The 13,349-nt window shown below is 47.1% G+C and overlaps 1 protein-coding gene across 1 annotated transcript in view; it reads right to left on the bottom strand.

The window, feature by feature from the left end:
• Mertk (MER proto-oncogene, tyrosine kinase) overlaps positions 1 to 13,349 on the bottom strand; it is a 102,930-nt gene that overhangs the window by 12,557 nt on the left and 77,024 nt on the right. The window contains exons 12-16 of the mRNA XM_075962114.1: positions 12,638 to 12,733; positions 11,797 to 11,877; positions 9,386 to 9,478; positions 7,400 to 7,518; positions 25 to 134 (exon numbers count right to left, since the gene is read on the bottom strand). Of these exons, the coding sequence (XP_075818229.1) occupies positions 25 to 134; positions 7,400 to 7,518; positions 9,386 to 9,478; positions 11,797 to 11,877; positions 12,638 to 12,733 (499 nt within the window). The remainder of the gene's footprint in view (positions 1 to 24; positions 135 to 7,399; positions 7,519 to 9,385; positions 9,479 to 11,796; positions 11,878 to 12,637; positions 12,734 to 13,349) is intronic.

The raw sequence follows: 13,349 nt of genomic DNA, 5'->3' as shown, positions 1-13,349 counted from the left end.
CCCCAGGATGGTCTAGGTTCTTACATGCAGTTTCGAGCTGCTAAATCCCGATGAAGAAAATTCCTGTTGCTCAGATACTCCATTCCCTGAGCAATGTCCACCATGAACTTCAGCAGTGTCTGCAGGGGGATGTGCTAACGGGAGAAAACAAAAGGAGACATTATGGCTTAGAAGGAAAAGTGGGCAAGTTATTCTCATCCAGGTGGGAAACAGTGATGTATTTATTTTTATTTTATGTGTATAAGCATTTTGCCTGAATGCATGTATGTGCACCGTGTGTGTGCTTAGTACCCAAGGAGGTCAGAAGAGGGTGTCAGATCCCCTGGTACTGGAATTATAGCTGGTTGTGAGCTGCCATGTGAGTGCTGGGAACCCAACCTGGGTCTTCTGCAGGAACAGCCAGTGCTCTTAACTGCTGAGCTGTCTCTGCAGCCCTGGAAACAGTGTTCGTATTCCCGAAGTTAGCATGGTGATACAGGGAAACAGATTTTTCCTCTCTGTAGCGTTAATTTTTAAAAATGGATATTCTGTTTTGAGAAAAGTTCTCTCTATATAGCTCAGGCAGGACTACAACTCAAGATCCTCCTGTCTCAGCGTCCCTAGTGTGGAAATGACAGCCACCAAACCTGGCTCAGAAATAGTGCAAACAGTGCTTTAAAACAGGGATAAAGAGGAAACCCTCTAAAAACTTCTTGAAAAACACTACAATCTCTTGGCTATTAAAAGCATTTCAGTTGGAAAATATTTTGTATCTTTTCACTGATCCTGAGGCCAAAGGGGAGCCAAAGAGGAGCCTTCACATCCCGAGAGGTACCGGGACATAGACCCAGGCCAGGTAGAGAGGACGAGGGAGGACGGCCTCATTGTTTGTTTTGAATTTTCTTTTACATCTACCTATTTACTTTGTATGTGTGAAGGAGGGAGGGGTCACTTGTGCCACCACATACGTTTGGAGGCCAGAGGACAAGCTGTGACAGTCAGTTGTCTCCATCCACCATGTGGGTCCCAGGGTGAACCCAGGTTGTCCTTGGTAGAAAGGAACTTCGCCTGCTGAGCCATCTCACTGGCTCAAGTGCCTGGATCTAACGAGGGAAGAGGAGATACTCTGGGAAAGGGTCAGATGTTTGAGAGGGGGAAAAAAAACCCAACTTAACAAGAACTGTTTCTAATTCTGTATTCTTGATATTCTCCTCCTCTTTTTTCTATTTGTTAATCTCTGGGCCCCACACAGACTAAGACAGCCCATTTTACTTTGAGATGTTTTGAAACACAATATTATTCTTCTAGACAGCAACAATCAGGCAAGTCTTCGCCCCTTATCTTTGTAGAAAAATACAAGTACGCACTCAGAAATTTTATTTATTTTTTCTCTAGGACCTTCCTAGAGCATCGGCCGTCTAATGTTTTCTCTGTGTTGTAAAAATCAGGCAAAACTGCTATGTGAGTTAACATGACACCGGTGGGGCTGGGGATGCTGCTCAGTGGTAGAGGATTCGTGGAGCATACAACCCTACAACCCTGGGTTTACTCCCCAGCACTACCAGCCCCGCCACACACACGCAGAGAGAGAGAGAGAGAGAGAGAGAGAGAGAGAGAGAGAGAGAGAGAGAGAGAGAGAGAGAGAGAGAGAGAGAGAAAGATTTTTTAAAAAAATCAGGTGTTGGGGCTCATTCCTTTTATACAGCACTTGAGACGCTGAGACAGGAAAATTTCTAAGAATTCAAGGCCAGCCTGGGATACAAAATAAGATCCTGTCTCAAAAACAACAACAACAACAACAAAATTCCTAAAAGAAACAAAGGAAAGCAAGGAGACAGGGAGGAAAGCAGGGAAGGAGCTCGCCTTCCAGGCATTTAGAATTGGTTATAAGGATGACTAATGAAGATCTCCAAGTAGTAATTTAATGCTTTACTGCAGTCACGGCACTAAAGAAAGGCTGACTACAAGTTCCTAGCAATCGTGAATCATGAGTGGTTTGCCCGTGGTCCCTGCTTCCACCCCACCACCCCACCGCGTGGCATCAGATTTGTCACGGCTCCTTCTCCAGGGACTGCCAGTTTTTGAAAATGGTATTCACAAGGGCACTGCATTTTGTTTTTTGTTTTTTGTTTTTGTTTTTTCCAGTGCGGCTGGGGATGGAACTCAGGGCCTTGTGTTAGTCGGGTTCTCTACCATTCAGCTATAAGCTTGAACATTACTTTTTTAAAGACCTATTTCTTAACCATGACATATGCCACTTATATAGCACACATGGAACCAAAATGCCATCCTCCCCTGATGTGTCTCTCTGTCCATCCTCCGCTGCTGTGTCTCTCTGTCCATCCTCCCCTGCTGTGTCTCTCTGTCCATCCTCCCTTGCTGTCTCTCTGTCCATCCTCCCTTGCTGTCTCTCTGTCCATCCTCCCCTGCTGTGTCTCTCTGTCCATCCTCCCCTGCTGTCTCTCTGTCCATCCTCCCCTGCTGTGTCTCTCTGTCCATCCTCCCTTGCTGTCTCTCTGTCCATCCTCCCCTGCTGTGTCTCTCTGTCCATCCTCCCCTGCTGTGTCTCTCTGTCCATCCTCCCCTGCTGTGTCTCTCTGTCCATCCTCCCTTGCTGTCTCCCTGTCCATCCTCCCCTGCTGTGTCTCTCTGTCCATCCTCCCCTGCTGTGTCTCTCTGTCCATCCTCCTCTGTGTCTCTCTGTCCATCCTCCCCTGCTGTGTCTCTCTGTCCATCCTCCTCTGCTGTGTCTCTCTGTCCATCCTCCTCTGCTGTGTCTCTCTGTCCATCCTCCCCTGCTGTGTCTCTCTGTCCATCCTCCCTTGCTGTCTCTCTGTCCATCCTCCCCTGCTGTGTCTCTCTGTCCATCCTCCCCTGCTGTCTCTCTGTCCATCCTCCCCTGCTGTGTCTCTCTGTCCATCCTCCCCTGCTGTGTCTCTGTCCATCCTCCCCTGCTGTGTCTCTCTGTCCATCCTCCCCTGCTGTGTCTCTCTGTCCATCCTCCCCTGCTGTCTCTCTGTCCATCCTCCCCTGTGTCTCTCTGTCCATCCTCCGCTGCTGTGTCTCTCTGTCCATCCTCCCCTGCTGTGTCTCTCTGTCCATCCTCCCCTGCTGTGTCTCTCTGTCCATCCTCCCCTGCTGTGTCTCTCTGTCCATCCTCCCCTGCTATGTCTCTGTCCATCCTCCCCTGCTGTGTCTCTCTGTCCATCCTCCCCTGTGTCTCTCTGTCCATCCTCCCCTGCTGTGTCTCTCTGTCCATCCTCCCCTGCTGTGTCTCTCTGTCCATCCTCCCCTGCTGTGTCTCTCTGTTCATCCTCCCCTGCTGTGTCTCTCTGTCCATCCTCCCCTGCTATGTCTCTGTCCATCCTCCCCTGATGTGTCTCTCTGTCCATCCTCCCCTGCTGTGTCTCTCTGTCCATCCTCCTCTGTGTCTCTCTGTCCATCCTCCTCTGCTGTGTCTCTCTGTCCATCCTCCCCTGCTGTGTCTCTGTCCATCCTCCCCTGCTGTGTCTCTCTGTCCATCCTCCCCTGCTGTGTCTCTCTGTCCATCCTCCTCTGTGTCTCTCTGTCCATCCTCCTCTGCTGTGTCTCTCTGTCCATCCTCCTCTGTGTCTCTCTGTCCATCCTCCCCTGCTGTGTCTCTCTGTCCATCCTCCTCTGTGTCTCTCTGTCCATCCTCCTCTGCTGTGTCTCTCTGTCCATCCTCCCCTGCTGTGTCTCTGTCCATCCTCCCCTGCTGTGTCTGTCTGTCCATCCTCCCCTGCTGTGTCTCTCTGTCCATCCTCCCCTGCTGTGTCTCTCTGTCCATCCTCCCCTGCTGTGTCTCTCTGTCCATCCTCCCCTGCTGTGTCTCTCTGTCCATCCTCCCCTGCTGTGTCTCTCTGTCCATCCTCCCCTGCTGTGTCTCTCTGTCCATCCTCCTCTGTGTCTCTCTGTCCATCCTCCCCTGCTGTGTCTCTCTGTCCATCCTCCTCTGTGTCTCTCTGTCCATCCTCCTCTGCTGTGTCTCTCTGTCCATCCTCTCCTGTGTCTCTCTGTCCATCCTCCCCTGCTGTCTCTCTGTCCATCCTCCCCTGCTGTGTCTCTCTGTCCATCCTCCCCTGCTGTGTCTCTCTGTCCATCCTCCTCTGTGTCTCTCTGTCCATCCTCCTCTGCTGTGTCTCTCTGTCCATCCTCCCCTGCTGTGTCTCTCTGTCCATCCTCCTCTGCTGTGTCTCTCTGTCCATCCTCCCCTGCTGTGTCTCTCTGTCCATCCTCCTCTGTGTCTCTCTGTCCATCCTCCCCTGTGTCTCTCTGTCCATCCTCCTCTGCTGTGTCTCTCTGTCCATCCTCCTCTGTGTCTCTCTGTCCATCCTCCTCTGTGTCTCTCTGTCCATCCTCCTCTGCTGTGTCTCTCTGTCCATCCTCCTCTGCTGTGTCTCTCTGTCCATCCTCCTCTGTGTCTCTCTGTCCATCCTCCCCTGTGTCTCTCTGTCCATCCTCCTCTGCTGTGTCTCTCTGTCCATCCTCCTCTGTGTCTCTCTGTCCATCCTCCTCTGTGTCTCTCTGTCCATCCTCCTCTGCTGTGTCTCTCTGTCCATCCTCCTCTGCTGTGTCTCTCTGTCCATCCTCCTCTGCTTTGCCCTTGCCTCTGGAGAAAACTTGCAGTCTCTATAATTGTCTCTGGAGAGAACCTGAGGTTCCAACATGTGTGCTCCCTGGGCTCTCGCCCCCATCCTGGTCGCAAGCTTCCCTGCCCTGTTTCATTTCCACCATGCCAGCATGGACTACTAAATCTTCTCCAGTCAGAACTTCTTCCTTCCCCAAGGCTCTAGAGCGGATGCACGTTTCTGCTTGATGTGTATCATCCCAGCTGCCATCCTCTGGGAGATACTGAGGTGGTGTTTATCATCTGCCTGTCTGTCTGTCCTGCCAACCTCCAGGGACACTGTCCATGCTGAGGACAGTGGGCTCCAAGTGTCACTGTCCTCAGAAATCCAGGCCCTGTTCAGAAGCTCATTGACAAGCCCTGAGACTTAATCTCAGATGACGGTAGTTGGAACAAAAGGTCTTTATGCCTCGGGAACTGACTGCGCAGGAAGCAAAGAAGCAGCCTGAATAAAAGCTCGGTGTTCCAGCTACTCTGTGAACTCTGTGTCTTACATCGTTATCACAGGCTACAAAATATCAAAATGTAAAAATATATTCCTTTTTATCTCTGTAACGCTGGGGAGTTATTCCCCACCACTGAGGGTACCCTTGTGCTTTTCAAAGGGAAATAATCAGTCAAGAAAATACTCTGCGCTTGTTTTAAAGAATAAAAGATTGTTACTGCAGAACTTTAGCCAGATGAAGTAAAAGTGTTGTTGGGTGTGGGGTGGGGGATGGGAGTGGGGGGATTGCAGGGGTGTAAGAGGAAGCAGGATGGCAGGGAAGAAGCACACTCTACAGGGTTAAAACCTACAGAAAACTTGCAGTATCCAAGACAATGTGGTAGGAATACAGGATCAACAGATAGGGTTTGTTTGTTTGGTTTTTGAGGCAGGGTTTCTTTGTGTAACAGCCGTGGCTGTTCTGGAAGTCAGAACCTGTTCTAGATCAGGTGGGCCTTGAACTCATAGAGATCTGCTACCTTTGCCTCCTGAGTGCTGGGATTAAAAAAGTGTGTGCCACCACTGCCTGACTTTGAACAGATAATTTAATAGAACCGATGGAGGACTCAGAAATAGACCCATCGTGTACAGCCGGTCAAGTTTTTGATAGAGGCGTCAAAGCAATTCAGTAGATTAAATGTGGCCTTTTCATAAATGTTAAACAGTTATATATAAAACCAACCAAACAAAAAGGAATCTTAGGGTAAGGATGTAGCTTGGTTGTAGAGTGTTATAAATCATGCAAGTGGCGCTGGGCTCGATCCCCACACCACAGGAAGCGGACATGGTGGTGGGAGCCTGTAATCCAGAACTCCAGAGACAGAGGCAGGAGGCTCAGAAGTTAAAGTGCATCCTTAGCTAGATAGTGAATTTGAGGCCAGCTCGGGCTACAAGATTTCCTGGACAAAAAAGAGAGAGAGAAAAGGAGAGAAAGAAAGAAAGAAAGAAAGAAAGAAAGAAAGAAAGAAAGAAAAGAAAGAAGCCTTGAACTGAATTTCAGGCCTTCTATAGAAATTGACTCAAAATGGATTGAGATTCAAACAGATCATGTAAAACTAAACAGGTTTAGGGTTTAGAAAGCAACAGGAAAAAAAATTAAATCAGGGGTTAGTAAAGAGTTGTCACATACAACAGCCAAAACATGAAACACGAAAGAGAAAATTGACACACATGCCTGTAATTGCACTCACCAGAGTCCTGCTGTTAGTGGCAGCTAAGGGGACAGAGGTGCCTGTGTTAGAGAATGCCCAGGTATTTTAGCGATTGTTTCAGTTCCTTCCTGCAGCCTGCACTCTTTGGCAGCAATGACTTAGGGCACCGTTGGCCACAGCAAATCCTGTCCTAACATAGGGTGATTCCTGATAGAAATCAGTCCCATGTTTTCCCGTTGTGAGTGTCCTGCAGTAATGCTGCCATCTTAGACAGAGAAGTGATAGAGAGAAGCGAGGACCAGCCTGACAACGCCAGGAACACAAACCACAGCTTCGACTCATAGGCACGGGTCTTCGCTGAGAGGGGGACACGGTGCTCACTTCACAAGGAGGCCCACAGCAATGTCTCCATCATAGGATCCCCAAATCTACAATTTTGACGTCCAAAGTAAAAACTGACCCCAAAGAGGACAAGGTTTTAAATTCATGTTTTCAAACCTCTGAGATGATTCATCACTAGCTTTCTGGGTATAACCCCAACTGCCAGGGCTGTGCAGTCAGTCAGTCCCTAGGGCATAAGGCAGTAATAAGGTACAAGGATGGCAGCTGAGCCTCTCACCTCACCGTGTCTTCCCGCAACCCATCTTAGCGAGGATCACGAATTGATGCATTCACAATCGAATATTTCCCACCTCAAAGGCTGAAACCCATGACTCCAAGGAGGGCCCTGGAAGATTTACTTTAGGAGAGCTGGAGCTGGGTATGGTGGCACAAATGGGTGATCCCTGCGCCCAGGAGGCTAGCCCGGGTAATAATGTGAAATTATCTCAAATAAACAAAACACATCTTTTAGGATGTGTTCTTTACCAGCCTGCAATGAGTAAAGGCACACAAACCTGCAGTCAAGACTTTGGCCCAAGACTGTGGGACCACCCAGCCTCCTCCTACCATGAACAGGGATAAAAGACACACTCATAGGCCTGGTGAGGGGATGGAGACCATAATTTACCCCTGGCTGCACAGAGAACTCTGAACCAAGGCCAGTGTCCTCCTCTGCATTTTCAGAGACTCATAGGTTGTCCCAGTTGTCATAAAAGCGTCAGGAACAGTTAAGAAGCAGCACAAGTGGCCTGTTACCTTTGGTCTTGATTCTATCCGGGAATATAGCAGGAACGTATGCAGGTCTCCATATTTCATGAAGGGTAAAACCACCATGGGCTTTGGGATGCCTTGAGAGCTCATTTCTATACACACGCCTGAAATTGAAAACAAAGAGCCGTTGTTAGGTATGAACACATAAGACCTGGAGGCCACCGGCCAAATCGGAGCCATGTGCTACCAGGTCAAGAGGTGAAAAATCAAAGGTTCAGAACTCTCACAGTGGATTCTAGCATACGGAACACCTGCAGGCTGCAGGACTCTCTCTCTCTCTCTCTCTCTCTCTCTCTCTCTCTCTCTCTCTCTCTCTCTCTCTTTCTCTCTCTCTCCCTCCCTTTTTCCCTCCCTCTCTCCTTCCCTCCCTCCCTTTTTTCCTTTCCTTCTTTCAGGCTAGGCTAGCGTTTTGCAAGAGAACTCTCAAAACTCAACCTGTTACAAGAACAGACAACTTGAAACCAAGGAATTTTGTGTTCTGCTTTTGTTAGACTAAATCACTGAGGGCTACAGGCCTCAGAGAATCTGAGGGCAAATTAGTTAAATACTCCTATGAAAAAGTCTACTGTAACCAGATGCTTAAAGTTATTAAGTATTTTTGAGGGCCTGTAGGTAAAACCCCTCTTTCTGAACTTTCGGTGATTGAAGTTACAATGCCTTAGCATGGAATTCTCGAATGAGCTGTTCACCTGATCCTAGGCTTACAAAGTGTGGCATATCAAGCAAAGTTTAATGTCTCTTCTAGTCTGTCTGGTAAAGCCACTAACTGCAAACAATAGCTACTTCTTTGACATTCGATTTTATCCAAACCTTAACTTTTACATCTCTACAGTGTCAGTCATATAGAATGTTGAAAGATCACTAAAAGATTTATTATGGGCCCGGGCAAAGAGCAGGGAAGAAAAAGGCAAGTATTTCTAGATTGTTTCTCTATTTCAGAATAGTGTCCCTTGTATATCATGTACTGATACCTATTTTTTTTTTTTTTTTTTTTTTTTTGGTTTTCGAGACAGGGTTTCTCTGTAGCTTTGGAGCCTGTCCTGGAACTAGCTCTTGTAGACCAGGCTGGTCTCGAACTCACAGAGATCCGCCTGCCTCTGCCTCCCAAGTGCTGGGATTAAAGGCGTGCGCCACCACCGCCTGGCTTGATACCTATTTTTTTAACATTGATATAAAACCAAATTTCCTTTAATTGTGTCTATGAAATAGTCAATATGCCATGATTCACAAGTTGGCTCATAAATTATTTCTCAAAGACGGAAATGTCTAGGTTCATAGCATTACTTCACTGGTTTTCAATTCACAGACAGCCTCCACCCCACAAAGACTATCATGTTACTAGCTCTGGTGTCTTGCCTTCGGGTCACCGGGGGCTATTTTAAGTGACAATCTTCTAATTCCTGTGGACACTCTCACTATCTCTAATTCTATCAGCATCCAGAAAACACAAACCCATTTTTACTCTCAGTCTTAGGAGGCAGGACAAACCCAGGGTTGTGATTTTTGGTATAAACCTCTGTACACCAGAATTTTTCCTTTTCTTCCTCAGCACACAGTGGGCCAGCAAAGCCCCTCCCAGCCTCTCTCTGGCATCCTCCCCCCCCAGGTAAACCCCTCCCAGCCTCGCTCTGGCATCCTCCCCCCTCCCCAGGTAAACCCCTTCTAGCCTCGCTCTGGCATCCCCGCCCTCAGGTAAGCCCATCCCAGCCTCGCTCTGGCATCCCCGCCCCAGGTAAACCCCTCCCAGCCTTGCTCTGGCATCCCCCGCCCCCCAGGTAAACCCCTCCCAGCCTCGCTCTGGCATTCCCCCCCCCCAGGTATACCCCTCCCAGCCTCGCTCTGGCATCTCCCTAAGGTAAACCCCTCCCAGCCTTGCTCTGCCAACCCCCTGAAGTAAACCCTCCCAGCCTTGCTCAGGCATCTCCCTGAAGTAAACCCTCCCAGCCTCGCTCTGGCATCTCCCTGAGGTACCTAGGAGCCGGATGACGTTTGGGTGGTTGAAGTCTTTCATGCATGCTGCTTCACTGAGAAACTCCTCGATCTCCCGGTGAGAAAAGTTGTCCACTAGAGGAGCAGATGGAAAATGCAAGGCATGATCAACGTCCTCAATTTAGAGGAGGGGCCAGAAACGGCACTCTTGTCCAGTAAACCCAAAATCTACACTCCGCTTCACGGTGCACTCTTAACTCTGAGGGAAGCTGAGGTGGGAAGACTCAGAGGCCAACATGGGCTAGATAGCAAGACCCCGTCTCTAAAAGCAAAGCAAAACAAAACAAAACAAATTCCCCTCTCAAACAAAAATAAAAACTCCCCAAATAAGGAAAAGGCAAAACTATAGAGACAGGCAAGAGTCCTCATAGTGTTTGGGGGCTGGGAGAAGAGAAGAGAAAAGCCAAAGGAAAAACATGAGGGACTTTTAGGCCATGCAACTCTTCTGCAGAATGTTATGTGGGGATCATAGACCACTCATGCACTTGTCAGACCCATAGAACTATACAAGACCAGCAGTAAACACTAGCAAAAACAAAGAACTTCAGTCAATGATTCGTCAGTGTGAGCCCAGCAATTGTACAATATGCTAATGAACTACGGCTGCTTATTACACCAAAGAGAAGTTGTGTGTGAGGGATGGGGACACAGGGCGACTGTACAGTTGTTCTGCAAACATAAAACTGGTCTTAAAATGTTCATTTAATAGATTTTTAATTTTAATATTAAAGGAAAAAATTCTCCCCAAATCCAAAGTGATTTTCAACTGGTCTGTCCCAATTACCTTTGCCTCCTCCTTGCTATGGATGCACGCCTAGGTTCATGATGACTAATTGTTAAATCACACCTGTGAACTGGGTGCACTTCATACCAAAATTTTGAAATGTAATTAGTTTAAGAGAACTATTTACGATTTAATATTGGCCCATCAAGACAGCTTGGTGGATAAAGGGCTTGCCCCAAACATTTAATGACCTGAATTTGATCCCTGGGAATCCACAAGTTATTCTCTGATCTCTGCTCATGTGCCGTGGTCCAAGTGCGTGTGTGCATGCACACACACAAACAAATAATTTAAAATAAAATTTTTAAAAATAAAATTCAATATTAGTCTATATAAAACAAGCCAGTCCCGAGAGAATAAATCCCATTTGATTTGCGGGCAGTGCTTAGAGTGATAAAGCCAGACAGGAAGTAGAATGGCTACTTCCTGGGTAGGGCAGGGGAGTGGGGAGTATGGAATTTCTGTCTGAAAAGAGGGAAAGTTTAAGAGCTGGATGGTGGTGCTGTGTCCATGGCAACATGAAGGTCCTACATGCCATTGGCCTACACATTTAAAAATGGTTAAGATGGTAAATTTTATTTTGTGTATATCTTACTATAATTAAGAACAGACAAAACACAAGGCCAGACATGTCTTGAGGGATTTCTTTACCAGGGTGTAACCTAGTGACTTAAACAGCCTGAGGGTGCCTAGCCAGGGTCAGTCTGTACTATTCCAAGGGTTTACTATATATTTATCTCATCCAGGTACAGAAAACTTAGAGAAAATATTTTAAAACCTTTATATTTATAACAGATCTGTCACCTTCTTCCTCCCTTTGCTTTAGAGGTCCAGGGGACCCAACAGCAGGTGGGGACGGAGGTCTGCCTGTCAACCCTAGGCAAAAGGCGACTCACGAGTCTTGCTTTTTCTTTTGGTAAGTTTGAAACATATTTATTTCCCCACATTATCAAAATGATGTCCCCTCTGGAAAACAGTACTCATGAGTGACTATGTCACCCAGTGGACAATGTCAGTTTTTGGTCACAATGTCAAGAGCTCTTGGTTAGGAATCTAATACGCTCTCTTTAACATGCCCTAGTTTTTATTTTATCTTCCCCAGTGCTTGAGATCGAACCCAGGGCCTAGTGCTGGCTAGCTGAGTGAGTACTCTAAAACTGAATTACATGGAGAATCTGAAGCCAGAGGCTAGCCTTACATTCTTAGGTAACCAGCATGATATAATCCACGAGGGAGCTATTCTGAGAAGTGACCCCACACTACCCTAGAGATCAGTCAGACCAATCCCTGGGGTCAGACACTAACATCCCCCTGCCTCAGGAATTCATGCTTTCCTTGGGGATCATTAGCTGTACTAAATCGTGGGGGAGGATGAGGGAGAGAAGTCATAGAGCTGGTGGAAGTGACAGTTGCTGCTTCGAGCACGAAGAGTACCCCAGGCATGTGCACACAGAGAGCACATCACGTGCTTCTGAGGTGACCACGCTCCCACACTGCCTGATGGCCCATCAGCAACTGAGACCAGAGCACAACCCCTGTTCTACCTGGGGCACCAGATATGGAGGTAACAGCCCACCCTGGAAGCATGGGTTCCATGCCGGACACTCACACTTCATGGTCTTCACCGCTACCTTCTGAGAAGTCCCATCTTCCTGCTTCAGATTGCCTTCCATTACAGACCCAAACTCTCCTGTGAAGTGAAACAACCTCCATGTGATGCTGGGCAGACGCCCCTCCTGACCACAGGAATGCAGAGCTGTGTGGTCCTGGAGCGACTCAGCCGCAGACACCGGGCAGGGCCTGCTCAGACACCTGCACAGCAGGGTGAACACTGGTGTTGTGAGTTTCAGTGGTCAGACTTCGCTTAGCTTGCCCCTTCACCAACCACCACAACTGACCCAGGAAACTTACAGGGAAACATGGAAATGTTACTGAAGATCACAAAACTGTCTTTTTTTACCCCCAAGGGCTAGGGACGGAGCTCTCAGGACTTTATACATGTTAGGGGGGCACACTACCACAGAACTACATTCCTGGCCCAAAGCACAAATTTAGTAAATAATATTATCATTCATGCTAAAAGCAGTTTTAAAATTTAGGTACATATTTTTCATCTACTGAAGTAGATCAGTACTTTAAAGTGTGTAGAACTCTGACCAATCAATAGATAATAATAATAAACAATAATTAATGAATCACACACTCTGCAACAAAGAAAGGGAATTCATACTTCCAAAACTTACTCTGTTCCAGGGAGTACAGGTGCCTCTTACGTATGTCATATCTGAGTTTCAAAAATGCTCCCCTTTTAAGCTCCAAAGAAGAATTCTTTGTATTATAACTCCAAGTAATAAAATCGGTATCTTAGTCAATGAATACACATTAAAAAACAAAACCCTCAACTGCTCCTTGACTCAAATTTTAAAAAGAAGTGCTTTGAAGTTGCTTACCTTCACCCAAAATTTTCCCAAGAATTAGAAGGTTTCTGTCAATCACGACATCTTCTAGTTTATTTTGCAGCTCCTCGCTCACCCCCAAGCTGTGCACTACAAAGGAGCGATGGTATAGAATCAGCAGTGTGTTCTCTTCATTAAAACAAGCGAGTATATGGGAAGTCCTATACATAGCTGCACATTTTCCCTGCTTTGTACTCATGTTAAAAAGTCTACACTCCAGGGGCTGGAGAGATGGCTCAGTGGTTAAGAGCATTGCCTGCTCTTCCAAAGGTTCTGAGTTCAATTCCCAGCAACCACATGGTGGCTCACAACCATCTGTAATGAGGTCTGGTGCCCTCTTCTGGCCTGCAGACATACACACAGACAGAATATTGTATACATAATAAATAAATAAATAAATAAATATTTTAAAAAAAGTCTACACTCCAATGTGCTGTGATTGGGTGAATACATTAATCCTTCAAGGCAAGATCATCTACAAACAGCTGTAAAAATGAGAGCCACACTTCCCTTCCCTTTTCACAGGTGCAGCTGTCCACACTGAGATTTGTGCAGAAGTCCGCTTTTGACTTTAGAGGGGTTAGGGAAGCATACTGACGGGCACAGGCTGGTGGATAATGTATCCCCATTTATGGTCTAGAAAAGAGCCATGAGGACATCTCCCAAGCCAGCCAGGGAAAACATAGGAAATATCCAGAGAAAAAAC

Source organism: Microtus pennsylvanicus, chromosome 2, assembly GCF_037038515.1.
Source record: "Microtus pennsylvanicus isolate mMicPen1 chromosome 2, mMicPen1.hap1, whole genome shotgun sequence".
Lineage (NCBI taxonomy): Eukaryota > Metazoa > Chordata > Mammalia > Rodentia > Cricetidae > Microtus > Microtus pennsylvanicus.
The sequence above is the reverse complement of the archived record's forward strand: the minus strand, read 5'-3'. Positions and strand labels throughout refer to the sequence as shown.